The sequence below is a fragment of the Sus scrofa genome, chromosome 3, assembly GCF_054392235.1.
Source record: "Sus scrofa isolate SSC_HxYL_T2T_F1_AM1 chromosome 3, Sscrofa_HxYL_maternal_Yorkshire_Landrace_v2.0, whole genome shotgun sequence".
NCBI classification, from domain to species: Eukaryota; Metazoa; Chordata; class Mammalia; order Artiodactyla; family Suidae; genus Sus; species Sus scrofa.
In genome coordinates this window covers 123593160-123611019 of record NC_139385.1, presented here as the reverse complement: position 1 = coordinate 123611019, position 17860 = coordinate 123593160, and the positions used below count along the sequence as shown (strand labels likewise).

General features: G+C 44.5%; 1 protein-coding gene across 9 annotated transcripts in view; it reads right to left on the bottom strand.

Moving 5' to 3' along the window:
- The window catches only part of RBKS (ribokinase), a 98700-nt gene that overhangs the window by 37966 nt on the left and 42874 nt on the right, over nucleotides 1-17860 (bottom strand). For 7 of the 9 annotated variants that reach the window (XR_002342152.2, XR_014839491.1, XM_021085801.2 and 4 more), the window contains 4 exon segments: nucleotides 16754-16816; nucleotides 13293-13457; nucleotides 5257-5348; nucleotides 1130-1318 (listed from right to left, as the gene is read on the bottom strand). Coding sequence is in view for 7 of the 9 variants with exons in the window: in XM_021085801.2 (XP_020941460.1) it covers nucleotides 1130-1318; nucleotides 5257-5348; nucleotides 13293-13457; nucleotides 16754-16816 (509 nt within the window). In the remaining 2 variants the exon portion in view is untranslated. 9 annotated transcript variants of the gene reach the window in all.

Sequence of the window (17860 nt, the reverse complement as noted above, 5' to 3'; positions counted from 1 at the left end):
TCTATTTCAAAGCATATTCATATCCAAAACGTCATCAGATGCCCTGAGGCTTCTTTTTTGATAAGTGACTCACATTTTAAAGTCTTTTCCAAGCACAAAAACAAACACATTTTAGAAATAATATGCCAGTTTCTTATAAATACAAACCCTACAATTTTTATGCTTCCTCAACTCTAGTTTCTTGTGCCTGATGTTTACTTATTTTTCTAGTCTAGGCCATAAACAAATAATTTTTATTTCCCCAGCTTGAGAGGAACCCTGAGTCTTCTTCTAACTTGTTACCTCTGGTCCCTGCTCCGTGGCCACGTGACTGTCCACTGAAACTGCTTAACATAGCACCTCACACAAGGGTGTCTTGGTTTTGAACCTCCAGCTGTTCCTTCCTTGAATTAGGATTCTGAGCTAGTTTCTAAATCTGTAACATGAGGATAATTATAGCACCTACTTCGTGTGGCTGCTGTCAAGATTAAATGAGATGTATGTGAGAGGAACGCAGTAAGCACGTAGTAAATGCTGTGATTATTTCTTGGCTAGAAAAATGGGTTCTGCTAACCAGAGCTCCTTGCTATTTCATTCCACACAAGAAACCCGGTGAATTGTTTACTGTTTGTGTGGGGGTTTTTCTGGTGTTGCCGGGGGAGCTGCACCTGCAGCATGCACAAGTTCCCAGGCCAGGGACTGAACCTGTGCCCCAGCAGTGACAATGCCAGATCTTTAACCCACTGAGCCACCAGGGAACTCCTGGTTATGGTTTAAAATCCAGGCCCCACGAGGGGAGAGGCGGTCCTGGCCATCATGATACACAGGCACCTGATACATGGCTGGCACATAACAGGTATTGGATAAATGTGTGTTTAACGAATGAATGAATATAGGTAATATGGGTATAATTTTTACTGACATTCCAATCTTAGGGATGTGGAAACTGACTCAGAGAGGCTAAGTGGCGTGCGTAAAGCCCACGTGGGTCAGAGAGGGTCAGGGTACGGCTCTGCCTGCTTGTTCTTGTCTTCCACCACATTGCCTCTGAGGGCCTCTACTTCATGATCCCAAAATTCAGCTGCTGTATCTAGGTTACGAAACGGCGGCTTTCAAGGGCCAAAAAGGATTCTGAAATGGAAAAACCTACCGTAGTATCCACAGCCTTGACTTTCTCTGTGGGAATGTGTTTCGGGACGGGTTCTGTCCGCGACAGCATCACACACCCTTCAGCCCCTAGGGTGATGATCACAACGCAGCAGCCCCTCTCCAGGAGCACCTGCGCAGCCTGCCCGGCATCCTTGGGGCTGCGGACCTCAAGGCCGGTCAGAATCTCAGCCTGCAGGACGCAAAAAAGAAAAGTGTTTTTGGAAGATGCCTCCCTTCTTCTTCTTCTTCTTCTTCTTTTTTTTTTTTTTTGCTTTTTAGGGCCGCACCTGAGGCATATGGAAGTTCCCAGGCGAGGGGTCGAATTGCAGCTGTAGCTGCCGGCCTACCCCCCAGCCAAGCAATGCCAGATCTGAGCCACGTCTTTGACTTACACCACAGTTCACGGCAACGCCAGATCCTTAACCCACTGGGTGAGGCCAGGAATCGAACCTGCGTCCTCATGGATGCTAGTCAGATTCATTAACTGCTGAGCCACGACGGGAACTCCTTCCCTTCTTTTTCGTTACAACCGATGCAATGGGGAACTTTGGTGGACACTGGCTCAGGAAAATGACTAACTATGACAACAAAAACTGGCTATAAAAGACATTCTTGGGACAACTGGTGTAAGTAGAATGTGGCTTGGAAATTACATAGAATTACTGTGAATTTTCCTACGTGTGATGATGGGATGGCGGCCCCCCTCAGGAGATGTGAGCGCAGGTATTCGGGGGTGAGGAATCATGTCTGCAACTTACTCAAAAGATTCAACCCAAACAAAAATAAATACACACAGGGGAGAGGGGAAGCCAATATAGTCAAATCCGAACAGCTCTTTAGGTGGAGAGGATATGAATATTCACTGTATTGTGCATTCAGCTTTTCCTTATTTATGATGATTTTCATAATAAAGTTGGAGCAAAGAAACTTTTACAAAAGAAAGAAGGGAAGGGCACAGGGAGGAAAGTAGAAAGGAAGGGGCCACTGCCAATGATTTGGGTGTAAACCGTACCCATAAATTTCACCCCTAAATTCCCAGAGGCCTTCATTCTCTGATGTGGTACTTTTAATACACTTTGACCTGAGGGCTCAGCCCTTTCCTTAATTCTAGAAAAAAACAGCTTGTGGGTTTTCTTAATATCCCTTCTCTGCAGTTCCCTCCATTTTCTCCTGCCGTCCCTCTAAGTTGACAAGCTGTCCTTCGTTTCTCTAACTTCCTCTTCAATAGTTAAAACTATTTTTCTTTCTGCTATTTTTCTAGGCGAATTGAGTTTTCTACCTCTAGGTGAACTGATCTAGAACCTTTTTCAGCTCACCAATTCTTCATTCCAGTCTCATGTTTATCTTTCTAACGAGTACGGTAACATGTTTGAAATGACTGTTTCTCATTTTCAAGACTCCTAACTGGTTTGTTTTCATAGTCACATCCCGTTGTTTTGATTCTGTTTTTCTTTCGCAATGTCTTCTCCTTTTTTAGTGAATGAGAATCGTAATCCTACTTAAAGGCTTTTTGGCATTGTTTTATTATTTGCACTTCATCTTGGGCAGATTCCTCTTGAGACTGTTAACTTTGCTGCATCTCTTGCAGCACAACGTTTCTTCAGCCGCTGGCTCCCTCTGACCACGGCGAGTTGGAGAGTCTGCACATTTCACTCCCATCAGGCTTATCCTGCCTTTCTAGTGGTTTCACAGCTGCACCCACTAGGTCCCTGAAGGTCTCTAACCCGGAGCCAGGTGTTAACTCGGCAAAAGGGAGATCCTGCTCTGGGGTTATATTGTTATTGGCTCTACCGCTAATCCAGGCACTAAGTCACCAGGTGGCTTGATTTCCTCCCTGATCAGAGGCAGTCCTTCCGTTCCATCTCTGTAGGTTGGGAGCCTTATATATGTTGTAGCCTCAGGCAGCAGGCACGGCAGTTTCTTCCACCTTTTTTCCTTAGCAGGGGGGCCTTCACCCAGCATCTCTGGTTTCCAGCCATGGACACTGCTCCAGTCTCCCATGAGTGGCACACCTTCAGTGCCCATTACCCACAGGAGGCAAACTTCCAACCATCTATGCCAGCTTCTGGGCCGGAAGTACAGCCCACCAAGGGCTGAAGGCGCTGTGATTCTGCTACATTTGTGATCTGAGGAGTTAGCTTGCTTTTGAACTTGTGAGTATATTTTCATTGTCTCTTTTTATATTTATATATAAAGTGGTTTGTGTGTGGCATGGAGTATCTGAAAGCACGAACTTACATTGTTATCATGATTAGAAATCATCCATGAGAATGTGAAGCTTTTAGGGTTTTTTTTTTCCATTATGTTCTTGAGATGAATTTACTTAAAGACCATAGTTCATTCATTTGTTCATTCATTCAGTAAGCATTTCCTAGGTGCCAACTATGTGCCAGATGATAATTTCCAAAGACAACTATCAGTATATATCACATCATACATGCTCTTTTCACACTGTGACAATGACAATCTTCTACTGAGAGGTGGGTACCAGGGTAGACCTTCCTACCTCAATCAGTAGAATGCACCAGAAGAGATGCTCTGTGACTTCCAAAGCTAAGTCATGAGCCAGCATGTCTTCTGCTGGATTCTCGTGCTCTCTCTCCCTCACTCTCTGTCAGACTAGATCTTGCTGGAACCCCAGCTCCCATACTGGCCCAGGCCGCAAGGAAAAGACAGCTGTACATGTTCTGGCCAACAGCCAACATCAGCTAGCACACATGGGAGTGCAAGAAGCTTTAGAGGATTCCAGCCCTCAGTCTTTGCATCTTCTAGCTGAGATCCCAGATATCGCAGAGGAGAAACAAGCCATGCTGTGCTCTGTCTCAGTTCCCTATGCACAGAAACCGTGACAGACGCTAAATAATTACTACTGTTGTAAGTAAATCTGGGGGTAATTTATTATGAACAATAGATAGCCACTGGGACACAGTAGCAAAGAAGAGACGTCCATGCCCTCCCGGGAGCAGACAGAGGTATGGAACAAGCACTGTGAGCTGTGATGAGTGTTTGGAGACTCAACGGAGATGCGCTGTAACTGCCTAGCAGGGAAATCTATGCCGGTTTGGCCGTTGAGGGTAATCTAACTTCTTCTTGTGAAATGGTCATTGTCTCCCCCGATTCCTTTTTCCTAGCACAATGCCCGGCCAGGGTGGTTGCTCAAAAATATTGCATAACCTACTGTGGCTTCTTATAATTAGTTTCCTTGTGGCAGTCTTCTTTCTTGTTTCCTTTATGTTCTGAGAGATGAAGTTAACAAAAAAAAGGCAGGCCCGGAAATCCCAGGAACCTTCCTTCAGCCTTTGCATCAAATGGAAAGCTGCTATTAGAGCTCATTAATTATAAACTTTCTTGCTCTGTAGGTTGTGGTGTAGAATATGTCTTGCCTCCCGGTGTTGGGGGAGAGTGCTGGTCTCATACCGTCTGGCCTATAAAAGGGAAAACACTGAACTTTGCTTCCTAAAAAGCTTCAGATGAGTGGTATAAGAAGAACATGTTGATGGAGAGTTTATGCAGACAGGTACATTATGAGCCGCAGCTGCACTGAGAGGTGCCCCCCCAATGGAATGGCCACCCAGGGCTTCCCGAGGCATCAGTGGAGGACCTGTATCTGTCCACCAGGGCGATCGCAGGGGCTTCACAGCAGAATGGAGCAAATGCTCAATAAAATATAGGATTCTCAGTTAAATTTGGATTTAGATAAACAACAAATAATTTTAGAGTATTCTTAGTATATTATTCCTTGTTTATCTGAAATTCAAGTTCCATTGGGTGTCCTGTATTTTTGTTTGCTCACTCTGGCAACTCTAAAACGAATGGTAATTAGTCCACGGAACATGGAGTGATTAAAAAAGAAAACAAAACACTACTAATCGTGAGGGCAGGGTGGGGACGAAAATTAGCTGAGGTTGAATAAAGGCCCGATTATAGGTATGACCCAGGGAACCCTGTTTCCTCTGGGACTCACTAGTTTCTTTTTCTCTAGGTTCCAGTCAACCGAAAAAACCTGTTTTCAATATGCCCGAGAATTCACAGGCAACAAGTGCATGTGGCTAGTCCTGCTTCTGTGCTTTATCCACGTACATGAAAGTCTTGGTTTCTCAAGGAACGAGCAAAACCTTCTATCCGTACCTCGCTTTCATTGCAGCAGAACACATCCGAGAGGGTGTAGAACCGGGGGTCCAGGTCGGCAATGGCTGGTGCTGGGTTGAACAGTGTTTTCACTACAAAAGATTGCAAAGGGTTCGGTGCTTAGCATTTTTAACGTGTGCATCCGTAGACATTCAGGAAGGGCATCCCCAAGTGCACCCACTTTCCCCATTAAATTAAAAATCAACTTAGGCACAGATGTAGAAAAGCCTGGAATCCCCTTCCATGAGAGCCTGGTAGGAATTCCTTCTTATATCCATTGGCTCTACTTTTTCCTTGGCAACATTTCGGCTTCAAGGACAAGCATCGGTATTTACAACTGAAGTGATTACAGAGTTGTGGCAAAGCGCAGCAAGATCATTAAAGAAAAATGTAAATGTCGAGGCGTGAAAGGCCAGGTCTAAATGTGGACACGCAGGCTGGTGGACATTTTTGTGGGCTACTTGAAGCACTTAGTTGCAAGGCTAGTTCATACGTCCATTTTCCAGGAAAGAAAAAAAGAGATGATAGAAAGGAAACAATGAAGAGCTCAAACATTTCCTGGTAAGGGAGTTCCCGTCGTGGCGCAGCAGAAACAAATCTGACTAGGAACCACGAGGTTATGGGTTCAATCCCTGGCCTCACTCAGTGGGTTAAGGATCCAGCGTTGCCGTGAGCTGTGGTGTAGGTCGCAGACGCGGCTCGGATCTGATGTTGCTGTGGCTGTGGTGTAGGCTGGTGGCTACAGCTCCGATTGGACCCTTAGCCTGGGAACCTCCATGTGCCACGGATGCGGACCTAAAAAGACAAAAGACACACACACACACACAAAATTTCCTGGTAAGAAGAGTAGTAGGCAGTTCATGTACATATGCATGTTTTAAACCCCTATGTATGTCTTCCAAATACATTGCAATTACTCATGCAAACATAACACACTCACGCAAAAGCTGACAGTCTTGGCTTCTGTGGGCCACCTGGAAACATAAAGGAAAGACTGAGAAAGGAGGAGGAATTCCGTCCAAGGCTGAGAGCTGGCTCAGCCTAGGAGCTACAAGAGGAGGATGGAGACGACAGAAAGAGGAGAAATGAGAAGGTCACAGCCATTTTGGGGTCAGAAGTGCCTTTTTCAGAGGAGGAGAGTGAGCCTTCGACGAGGTTGGTCTAGGGTCCTATCCTGGGAGATGGTTACACTGGGGTCTCCACCCGGTGTCTCTAGCTTGAGGTCCAGGGTTTGGTCGTTTTTAAAATGGGTGCCTTTTTAGGCGAGGACTCTGTCTATAGCGACACAAGCCCCTCATGCCAAGTCACAATATTTTCAAACAGCCATTGTTGTGGAACTTGATTCAATGTGTAAAAAGTTGTTCGAAATGACAGTCACAGGCCGTTTCCCCTTTGTCGGAACCCTTATCTAGCAGTGTAGCCAACTAGATCAGTTGGTCTTCTTTCCTCTACCCAGGCCTCCTGGCTTATGCGTTTAGTAACCACAAGTGACTATAGACCCACACAGTAAAGTTCTCTAGCTGCAGTCCTCAGAGACTCTTCCAGAACTGTGGTTCATAAACTTGGCTGCACATCAGCCTCACTAGGAGAGCTCATTGAAATGCCTGCTTTCTGGGCTCTACCTCAAACCCGCTGAATCAGAATCTCTGGGGCTAAGATCAGGGAGTGGACACATTGACAAGTTCTCCAAGTGGCTCTCCCATGTCTAGCTGGGTGCTGGTCATGCCATGTCCTGGGGGAGATTGTGTGTCAGCACGTGGCTGGTGGCAGCAGTCCCACTCCTTCTGCTTGGTGAAGCTGGCTAGTCTACTGCTGCCTCTTCCTTGCTCTTACTTAACATTTGGGTTGGGTCAGTGGATTTTGTCCCGTGGTTTGTAGGCTAACACTATTCCCACATTTTCATTATTTTAGAATCTAGAATGTCCACCCACAGAAATTCTATGGTATATTTTTGGCTGCTCATATTTTTACACACGGTTATTGTGTGGCTTAAATTAGAAAACGGATGTAAAAGCCCTGTGTAAACTGTAAAGTGTTGTACAAATGTAAAAGGATTATTACTGTTATTATATTGTCCTTTACCCACAGCCCAACATCCCTGCCTGTCCACCCAGCTCTTCTGCCGTCTGTTGGAGTTTGTAGCCCGGCAACAAGCTCTCTCATTGGTTTTCCCCACCTCTGCCAGGTCTCAGAGATGTCAATTCTTTTTTTTTTGTCTTTTTGCCTTTTCTTGAGCTGCTTCCGCGGCATATGGAGGTTCCCAGGCTAGGGGTCAAATCAGAGCTGTAGCTGCCGGCCTACACCAGAGCTACAGCAATGCAGGATCCGAGCCGCATCTGCGACCCACACCATAGCGCACAGCAACGCCAGATCCTTAACCCACTGAGCGAGGCCAGGGATTGAACCCGCAACCTCATGATTCCTAGTCGGATTCGTTAACCCCTGCGCCACAACGGGAACTCCAGAAATGTCAATTCTGCATGAAGTCCATCTTCGCTGAGCATCCTAACACATTCATTACTTTTCAGGTTTCCTCAAGCCATAAATCAAAACCGTGCTACTCACTTAGTCTGATCCTCAGATGTGCATTCAGCAGCTCTGAGCACAGGGTAGAGGAAGCTGCCTGTATGCAGCAACAGGGTAGAGCCATTCTCCTTACAAAAGTTCCACGTTACTCACAAGAACCTGGATCCTTTTCTAAACCCATCCTACAGAGACACACAGGCATGCCAAGACAAGGTATGGTGATTTCACTCAGCTTTCCTTGGAACAGAAAAAATTGAAAGGAAACCTGTGTCTATCAGAGTGGATTGGTTGGATGGAAATCCTGTGAAATCAGATTGTTATGATCATTATACAACTACAGATGTGATAAATTCATTTGAGTAATAAAAAAAATAAATTAAAAAAGAGTGGATTGGTTAAAACAAATCTGACATATGCCCAATGGAGTGTCCTGCTGCTGTTGAAAAGAATGAGACAGATCTGTTTTGTCACAGTAAGATTTCTATACTTAATTTATAAGTGAAAAAGTCAGTTTTATAATAAAGTCGATAGTATGACCCCCCTTTTAAAAACAAAACAAACAAAACATAACTCTGTGTACTTACATTTATACACTTACACACAAGAAAAAGTCTGAGAGGTTACTCACTAAACTAATAAGTGATTACTTACAAAAGGCTGAGAATAAATCCGACCACAGATTAACTGCTGTACACCATGCAAAGACACATTTCTGACTATATCTTAAAAAACAAGTACCCCGTGGATGAAATGATATAATGTTTGGGTGTTGCTTCAGAATCATCTGAGGTCGCAGTGGGGAATGCGGAATGAGTTGGGGTGTAGAGGAAATAAGATTGGCCAAGGACTGACAATTGTTGAAACTCAATGATGATATATGGGTTTACCATTACTATTCTCTATACGTTCACATCTATTTGAAAATTTCCACAATGAAAACAAATTTTAAGGAAACAATTACATTGAATTTTAAGCGACAAAGGCTGGAATGAGAAATCCCACAACTTGATTTGACTGTAAATACCACATTAAAAAAAAAATCACTTACATTTTATTTGCCTGTATTTTACCGAGGGAAAGCATTCTTACCGAAAGACAATGGATATATAGGCTTAGAGTCTGATTAATAACGAAATTAAGGGGAAAGTGAAAATGACATAAAGAAAGGACTCTCTTTGGTTTGCGCTACCCTGAATAAACATGCATGCTTTACCGTGATGAAGAAAAGAGCGAAGAATTAGTAGATGGGGTTAATCAAAGAAGAAGGCAAATTTGTCATAGCCAAGATGGGAAAAAATGATGTCATCCTGGAACCATGCAAAACTAGAGCACACAGGATGTACCGTGGAGTCACTTAGAGCTGCAGAGGTGACGGACAGCGCCCAACACTAATTATTATTCATTACAACCCTTGATGGACGAAACTCCTGGTGGTCTTACCAGCATGTCAGTGGCTGGCACAATCATGTCACTGAGAAACTGGTGAGGCCCAGGAAGGCCGCTGTGTGGGTGCAAAGACAGGAAAATGAAGCGGAAGTTTTAAAGATGTCGCCAGGGAGGGCAGAGGCTGGGCAGTTGAGAAGGCCTTAGGGAAGGCCGGGCTACCCAGAACACTGGCTTGGCAGTCTCTCACTCTAGAAGTTCTCCTCTGTGACTTGAGCAGCGAAAACACCCGAAGCAGGTGTTCCTGTCATGGCTCAGCGGAAGCGAATCTGACTAGCATCTATGGGGATGCAGGTTTCTCCCTGGCCTCACTCAGTGGGTTAAGGATCCAGCGTTGCTGTGGCTGTGGTGTAGGCCGGCAGCTGTAGCTTCGATCGGACCCCTAGTCTGGGAACCTCCATATGCCACGGGTGTGGCCCTAAAAAAAAGACAACCCCCCCTCTCCAAACAAACAAAACCCCCAAACAAAAAAAACCAAGGTGGCCAGCCAGGAAGTTTTGTTTGCCAAATGGAAAAGGACTAAAGTGGCATTAAAAGATATTTTGTATCCTACCTGGAATTTAATTTTGGCGATCTTACAATCTCAATTATTTATAATTGTTCCTGTAATGTTCCATTTGCTTTGAAATGGCTATGAAGACCAGAACCAACATGCATAATTTCATCACAAGCAGCTGCAGCGCCAGCCCTGCCCTGGGCCTACGTCACAACATTGTGACCTAGAGGGGGGGGGGTCCCAAGAGGGCCCCCAAGTCATTTTGGATGTTGCAGGTGCTGTTAAAACCAACACTTTCATTTTGGCAACGGTAGAGATTTCTGAGACAGTATCGTCAAAGACGGAGGGGGTGTCTTTTTCCTCCGCAAGTATCGTCAAAGACGGAGGGGGTGTCTTTTTCCTCCGCATTTTAACAACTGACATATAATCCAGTTATACAATGTGTCTAATTCAGACTTCGCTTGTGCGTATACAGAAAGGTCGTTGTGATAATAAACCCACAGGTGATGATTTTACCATCTTTCTTGTCGATGGAATGATGCTGATCACATGTGCAGCTTCGGCGGGTGGGCAAAGGACAGGCCACTCCGAGCTCAACGGATCTTTCCGCTCTGCCTGGTCTGCTCTGTGATCAGCCCGTTCACACATCGGGACGTGAAGGAAGTGAGAGCTCTCAGTCCAATTCCCTTGTTTCGCAGGAGAAACTGAGCCCAGTGCAAGGAACCGACTGACTCGCCTGAGGTCTCCCGTCTGCCAAGTGATTGATTCTGAATTCAAAGCCATATACCTCCTGACTGCCAAACCAGTGGAATTTTCACTGTGCTACGTTTCTCTCAGCTGAGAATGAAGATGCATTAAATTCAAACACACACGGGGCACACTGCTCATAGCACAGAGTCGAAGCAGCGTCTGCCTGGGAACTATCGAATGGGAGCAGCCGAGTTTTAGACAGAGGTGCATGTGCACAGGGGTGTTTGAGTGTTTGTGGGTTATGGGGGCAGGTAGGGACATGGGCTGAACACACTCTAGGGTTTGTCTCTGACCTGAGCAGTAATAACACTGCTTAGGCTGCCTGTTGGGCAGTGCTACAATTCATGGATTTCGCTTTTCTAGAGAGAGTCTTCATAAAGGCTGAGTTGCTGAAAATCCATGGGATGTGGCAGCTTGTGTAAAGTCTGCTCTAGGACACAGAATCAGGGTCCTGGAGTCCGAATCCTCGTTTCTACACTGACCTTGATTTGGCTAATTACTTATCCTCTCTGTGGCCTCCCCTCCAATGTGGGAGAGTAATGCCTGCCGTATCTATGTCACAAGGTCCTTCTGAGGATCAAATATGTGTAGGAAAGGGCTCTGTGAGCAGTAAAGGACATAGAAGTGCAGATGTCACTACGTGCAATATTACCCTACCGGATAGATCATGCAGCATTCATACTTAGGCATGCCAGCTCTCAGGAAAAATGGGAGTGGGCGAGGTGGTCTTTGCCCACCTTCACCTACCCCCGCCCATTCCTGATGCCCCAGGTCCGCTAGCTCCTCAACCGGAAGAACGGCCTGGCAGGTGACAGCGGAAGCATTGCTGGGCCCCACCCAGAGGCCAGCCCGAGTCAGGCTGCCTGCCCAGCCCGACAGCTCTGGCCTCACCTGTGAAAAGTTAGCTCCTCAACTGCGGTTGTTGCAACCTTTCTCTCCTCCCCAAGCTGAGAGGTAACAGGCTATTAGACTAGGACAGAGGAGCAGTCATCTCTGAGAAGCAGGGGGCAGGAGGGAAAAAAAGAGAAGTCACATGAGAACAGGCTTTGACCCACACAAGGAAAAGACAGGCACATGCGTGACGTGGCAGGTTATATGCATGTCACCAAATTAAGATGCGTGCCGGGCAGAGAATGCTCACCATAAGCCTTGGCCCTTATCTGTGACACCCTGAGAAAATGAAACCACAGGGGTTTTGGCTTAGAATTCTTTCCGACAGCTTCTGGTCCATTAAAAATACATTAAATGTCAGGGAGAATTTGCCATAGCATGTTGTTTTGCCAAGAGGAAATTTGTGAAATCAGGACATACATTTTAACATTCTCCACCAAATTGTTTCTGTAACTTGTTTTCCATTTATTGCTGTGTAGAACACGATACACTTGGGGAGAAATCACTTTTATAAACACAGACACACACACACACACATTCACACTTACTGTTCTTTTTCCTTTTTAGTTTTGGATCTTGATGAGAAAGTTTTATCTGGAAAAGTCAACGTGGTCCTTTCCCTATTTTCTTCTTAGTATAATCACAGAACTATGGTCACAGGTTCAAGAAGAAGCCATTGTCTTAGAGTGGCCACTTTTTATTTTGATTTTTTGGACCAGCGGGTGCTAGGATGAGGATATTATCCTCATTTTAATTTAAAGGGAGAAGTGAGGAGTTCCTGGCCGTGGCACAGTGGAAACAAATCCGACTAGGAACCATGAGGTGGCGGGTTCGATCCCTGGCCTCGCTCAGTGGGTTAAGGATCCGGCATTGCCGTGAGCTGTGGTGTAGGTCGCAGATGCGGCTCGGATCCTGGTTGCTATCGCTGTGGTGTAGGCTGGTGGCTACAGCTCCGATTCGACCCCTAGCCTGGGAAGCTCCATGTGCCACAGGTGCGTCCCTAAAAAGACAAAAGACCAAAAAAAAAAAAAAAAAAAAAAAAAAGAAGTGAGAGAAGGAAATTGGTGTCCTGAGAAGTACCACACCATCCTTGGGGTCATATTTGATTTTATTTCATTCTTAGAACAATTCTGTAGGGGAGTGTTTCTATATGTATAGGCAAGGCTCAGAAAAAATGAGATAATTCTGCTAAGACCACAGTGCTAACAAGGAACAGAAATGGGGTTCTATCTTGGAAGATGCTTTCCCTACTAGTCAGAGGAGAAAGAGAAGAAAATGGAAAGAAACTATCTGGATTTTGTAAAAGTTTGTTATATGCCGGGGGTGAGGGAAGGGGAGTGGGTGGGAGAGGAGATGAAGCAAGATTAGCTACGAGTTGACGATTGTTGCAGCTGGGTGATGGGTTTCCTTATAAATTGTGCCTGCTTCTGGGTGTTTGGAAATTTCCAAAGTGAAAGATCAAACAAAACAAAAAGAGCTGCTTCAAGGACCTTGACAACATAGAAAATACTGCATATAAATAATCTTTTGTGGCTTAACAGAAAAGATGATAAAGTTTTACAAAAAGAAGAAAGAACTGATCTTCAGTTCCTTGAGATGTTTATCCAAATGTACCTGGGCAGTGATTATACATGACCTGCAGCTTAACCTCTGCCTCTCAGAATGGCAGTCATCAGAGTGACTTAATGGCAGGATACTTAGAGTATATGCTGGATAATGGGCTGCTTCAGAGAGGCTAGACACGACTTGGCGTATTTCTGCTAACTAGATTGGAGACTTAGATTTCAGGACATCAGAAGTGCTACTCAGAGATGGGAGAAAGAATATTTTGCTGCAGAAGAAGGATGGCTTTGCTAAACTTGCAAGGTTACCTTTCATTGAGACAGTGATAAAAGCTTTTATAGAAAGAACGACAAATGTGTAAAGTTACCTCCATTGCTGTGGGCTATTGTCAGGGCTTCCAAAGAAGTTGCTGGAGTTACTTCTAGCTGGCAGATCATTACTTTGGCTCTGCTGATGGTACTGGCTGCTTCCCTCAGGTCTTCAGTATTCAAAAGTAAATTTGCTCCAGCCACTATAACGATGATATTCTGGCCTATAAAGAATTTCCACATATTTATACCAAAAAATCAAGCAAAACCAAACAACAGTATCTTGCAATGTTACCACCACCCTTAGAAAGTCATTCTACAAAATGTGCTGTATTAATTTTAACATATCTGACATTCAGGTTAAATATCATATTCCTAATGTGTCTTCTTTTACATCTCTGTAGGGTTCTTATTATTCTGGTCATTCTGAGCAAAATGTAAAAAAAAAAAATGATTTCCCTTATCAATATTCTTAAATACAAAGAATATTAGCTAATAAATTATATATTACACATGTCAGTTTTCTTTTATGGGACGTGGTTGGTATGACGTATGTGGCAAAGATTCTGAAACCTAAATGACAGATGTTATAATGATGAGTATCAGTAGGCATAAGCTTGCTTACTGATAAAAACTAATGCCCTGTAGTAGGCAGTCCATGTGTGCACCCTAGGGTCTTCTGAAGAGTGATTCTGTCAATGGAAACACATTTTAGAATCTCTAACAGATGAAAAGCTGTACTAGATAATGTAAGGTAGGCAAGAGAGTGATCTTTGGCCTATGCTGTACCAGATCCGACAGAAGCAGGACTATGGGCTCTTGTACACTCACCGCTCTGAGGGTGCCCCCTCTCTACAGTCGCCCCTAGTGGGGGAGGGGTGGTGGTGCCTTTTCTGTCGGTGAACTGTCCATGTGGTCGTCATGAAGGCAAGCCACACGTGGCCACCGAGCCCTGGAGCGGTTCATCCACAGGGAGATGTGCCACAGTGGTACCATACATGGCAGATGTCAAAGACTGAGTAGAACACTTAGATTACATGTTGAAAGGCAAATATTTTGGATACATGGAGTGAACATATGAAGATGAATTTCGCCTATTTCTATTGGCTTTTAAGAACGTGGCTAATGGAAAATGGAAAATTATGGACACGGCTTGCATTATTTTCTACTGGACAGCCTGACCTAGAAGGATGCGTAGCAGGAGTCTTTTCTGTGCTTTAGGCTGCTCGTGCTGATCCTGTGTAGATGTGACCTAAAATTACCTCTGAATGCAGAACACATGCTGGCCTATCATCTTACCACAGATGTGTCTGTTGGCCAAGGGGGACTTAACAAAGTGGGGATGGGTCAGCGTGAACCCAGTCTCGGTACCGGAAAAGCTCAAAGTACCCACACCCTGAAAGACAGCACCTCTCCTTCCCTTTCTCCTTCAGTGACCTCATTCTCTCTGCTCGAGTCAACTGCTGTTTTGTGTGGCTGACTCCTGAATAGACATTTCTGGCCTGGCCTTGGCTGATGAGTGACAAAGGCCAAGACTGAAGCTGTCAGGTGGACACTGCCATATGACTGGCTCACTCATGCCTCGAATTTAACTTGTCAAAATTGCTACTCATTTCCTCATTTAAAGGAGCTGATTGTTGCCTCTCTGGATATTTGTGATAGCTCTTCTACTACAGTCTATACTCTTTTTTTTTGGGCCATTTCTAGGGCCTCTCCCACGTCATATGGAGGTTCCCAGGCTAGGGGTCGAATTGGAACTGTAGACACCGGCCACAGCCACAGCCACAGCCATGTGGGATCTGAGCCGCAACTGTGACCTACACCACAGCTCACAGCAACGCCGGATCCTTAATCCGCTGAGCAAGGCCAGGGATTGAACCCACAACCTCATAGTTCCTAGTCGGATTTGTTAACCACTGCGCCACAACGGGAACTCCTACAGTCTATACTCTTGAGGGCATTACCATACTACAAACCAGACAAAGTCTACCATAATAGACACACAGCACACAATATTATATCTTGGCATCGGAAATGTGGTATTTTGTTACACAAATAAGGAAGAAACTGAACTCGAAGATATCTCAAAAAAGGTGTTTTCAAAAAATTTTTTGCATGGTAACACCCATGGCATATGGATTGAATCTGAGCTGCAGTTGCAGCAACACCTGATCCTTTAATCTCCCTGTGCTTTCTGGGGTCGAACCTGCACCTCTGAAGGAATCCAAGCTGTTGCAGCTGAATTCTTAACCCTCTGCACCACAGCGGGAACTCCCCCAAAAAAGGGTTTAAGACAGGGAGTGAGCTGCTGTTGGCAGCAATAATTACTTTAGAAGTAGCTTAAAGTAATGGACACAGATGGTCTAAGAATGAAAACTTTACTCTCTTCAAGTGGAATCCATATTTTTTGTCGTCCATACTGAAACTTTGAGATCACCAAAGTAGAGCTTAAAAGTCCACAACTTCTGTGAGAAATGATTTTTGTGAAACTCACCTTAAATAAAAGCCACATTGTGACAAATCCTAATTTGACAAATCCTAATTTAAAACAAGGCACACTGACTGCCCACAATGCACTAGGTTCTTCTGTTCTAGGTGTTCCATGAAATGCTTGGTCCTTTTTTTTTTTTTTTTTGCCATTTTTTGGGCCGCTCCTGCGGCATATGGAGGTTCCTAGGCCAGGGGTCGAATCGGAGCTGTAGCCGCCTGCCTACACCAGAGCCACAGCAACGCGGGATCCGAGCCGCATCTGCAACCTATACCACTGCTCACGGCAACACCGGATCCTTAACCCACTGAGCGAGGCCAGGGATCGAACCTGCAACCTCATGGTTCCTAGTCGGATTCGTTAGCCACTGAGCTAGGACGGGAACTCCCCTGCTTGGTCCTTTTGAATATTAATTCTAATTAAAAAAAAAATCTTATGAGGTGTTTTTAGAGTTAATATAGTTGACAGAAATTAGGAAAACTTTACCTGAGGGTAAAGGAAAGTTACTGTTTTTAAATACATGTTTCAACTATTGCAAGGCCTTGTGACAGACAGAGTTGTATATATAGACTTTTGAGATTTGATTGGTGTTTAAAGAGCAGACAAAATTGAACACTAATGAGAAGTTAGAAGTAATTGGCTGCTGCCATTTGCTCAGTAAATATTCTATAAATATGATTCATCAACTTTTTTTTTGCACCTATCTATTTACATTTATTTACCTAGTGTAACTGAAATGACAGATGATTACTTAGCTGCTTTTAGAGACAAAATATCAATTCTAGGTTCACATGAAGGGTAATGGGAAGCTACAGGATATAAATATTATTTCGAGAAAACTATTGGATGAAAAATTTCATATGTGAATGATCAACTTGGGAAGCATAAAGGGAAACATATATATTTAGACTGGAAAGAACACACACTGGGCCTTGGAGTGGTGGGTATGGTAGGAGATCCATGGGGATCGGGTGAAAATGGATGCTTCTGCTCCAGTTCTGGAAATGATACTCCGACATGTGAAACACATACCTTCATTATTGACAATTATTGAAGCAGTTCCTGTCGCAGCATCTTCCGTCTGATATGTAAATTCTAAAAGAAGAAAAAAATTACAATCACGTATGTACAGCCTGGCAAGGATAGTCTCTGTTAACAATTTCACTGCACCAGTAATCGTTGGAAAAACTTTTTAACCTTTAACCATCTGGGATGATAAAAAAGAAAGAAGTAATTGGTGCTAATTTATACCCATCACCTATACAATGAGGAAAATACAAGTCTTCACACTTAGTTGCGCCTTTTCTCTACGTGAGTAGCAACCCAGCAAACCGCCCCCGCTCTTAAGTCCTTCCTTCAAGTTCTTCCCAGTTGTATACATATGCATTTCTCTAGACCACTGTATTTCTTTTCTTCGGTGAAAGAAATGACAGACTTGAGATGAAAGATTAAAAGTCAAACTTGTAAAATGAACTTGTTTGATTTTCATTTTCATAAGCTTTGCATCTTTTTTTTTTTTTTTTTTTTTGTCTTTTTGCCTTTTCTAGGGCCGCACCCACGGCATATGGAGGTTCCAGGCTAGGGGTCGAATCGGAGCTGTAGCCACCAGCCTACGCCAGAGCCACAGCAACGCGGGATCTGAGCCGCGTCTGCAACCTACACCACAGCTCACGGCAACGCTTGGATCCTCAACCCACTGAGCAAGGCTGGGGATCGAACCCGCAACCTCATGGTTCCCAGTCGGATTTGTTAGCCACTGAGCCACGACGGGAACTCCGTCATAAGCTTTGCATCTTATCAAGAATTATGGTCTGGTGTGTAAATGGAGAGGTCGATCAGCCTTTGGCAGCAGCAAAGAGCCTTGAATGGGAGCCAGAGACCTGCATTCTAGCTAGCAATGTGCTCTTAGACAAATTCAGACCCAGTCTGGCCTTCAGTTTTCTCTTTTGTGAAATGATGGTATCAGCCTCAATGGCTTTGAAGATCATTTCTGGCTATGACATTCAGTGACTTTTCTTCAAATATCTTTTGTGAAGGCAACACCTGATTTCTTTGGTTCCCTGCTTTTGAAACATTTCTACGAGATGAAGGTTTGTTAACCTCCTATCATTTTATTCCCATCTGGAGAAGTGTATGGGA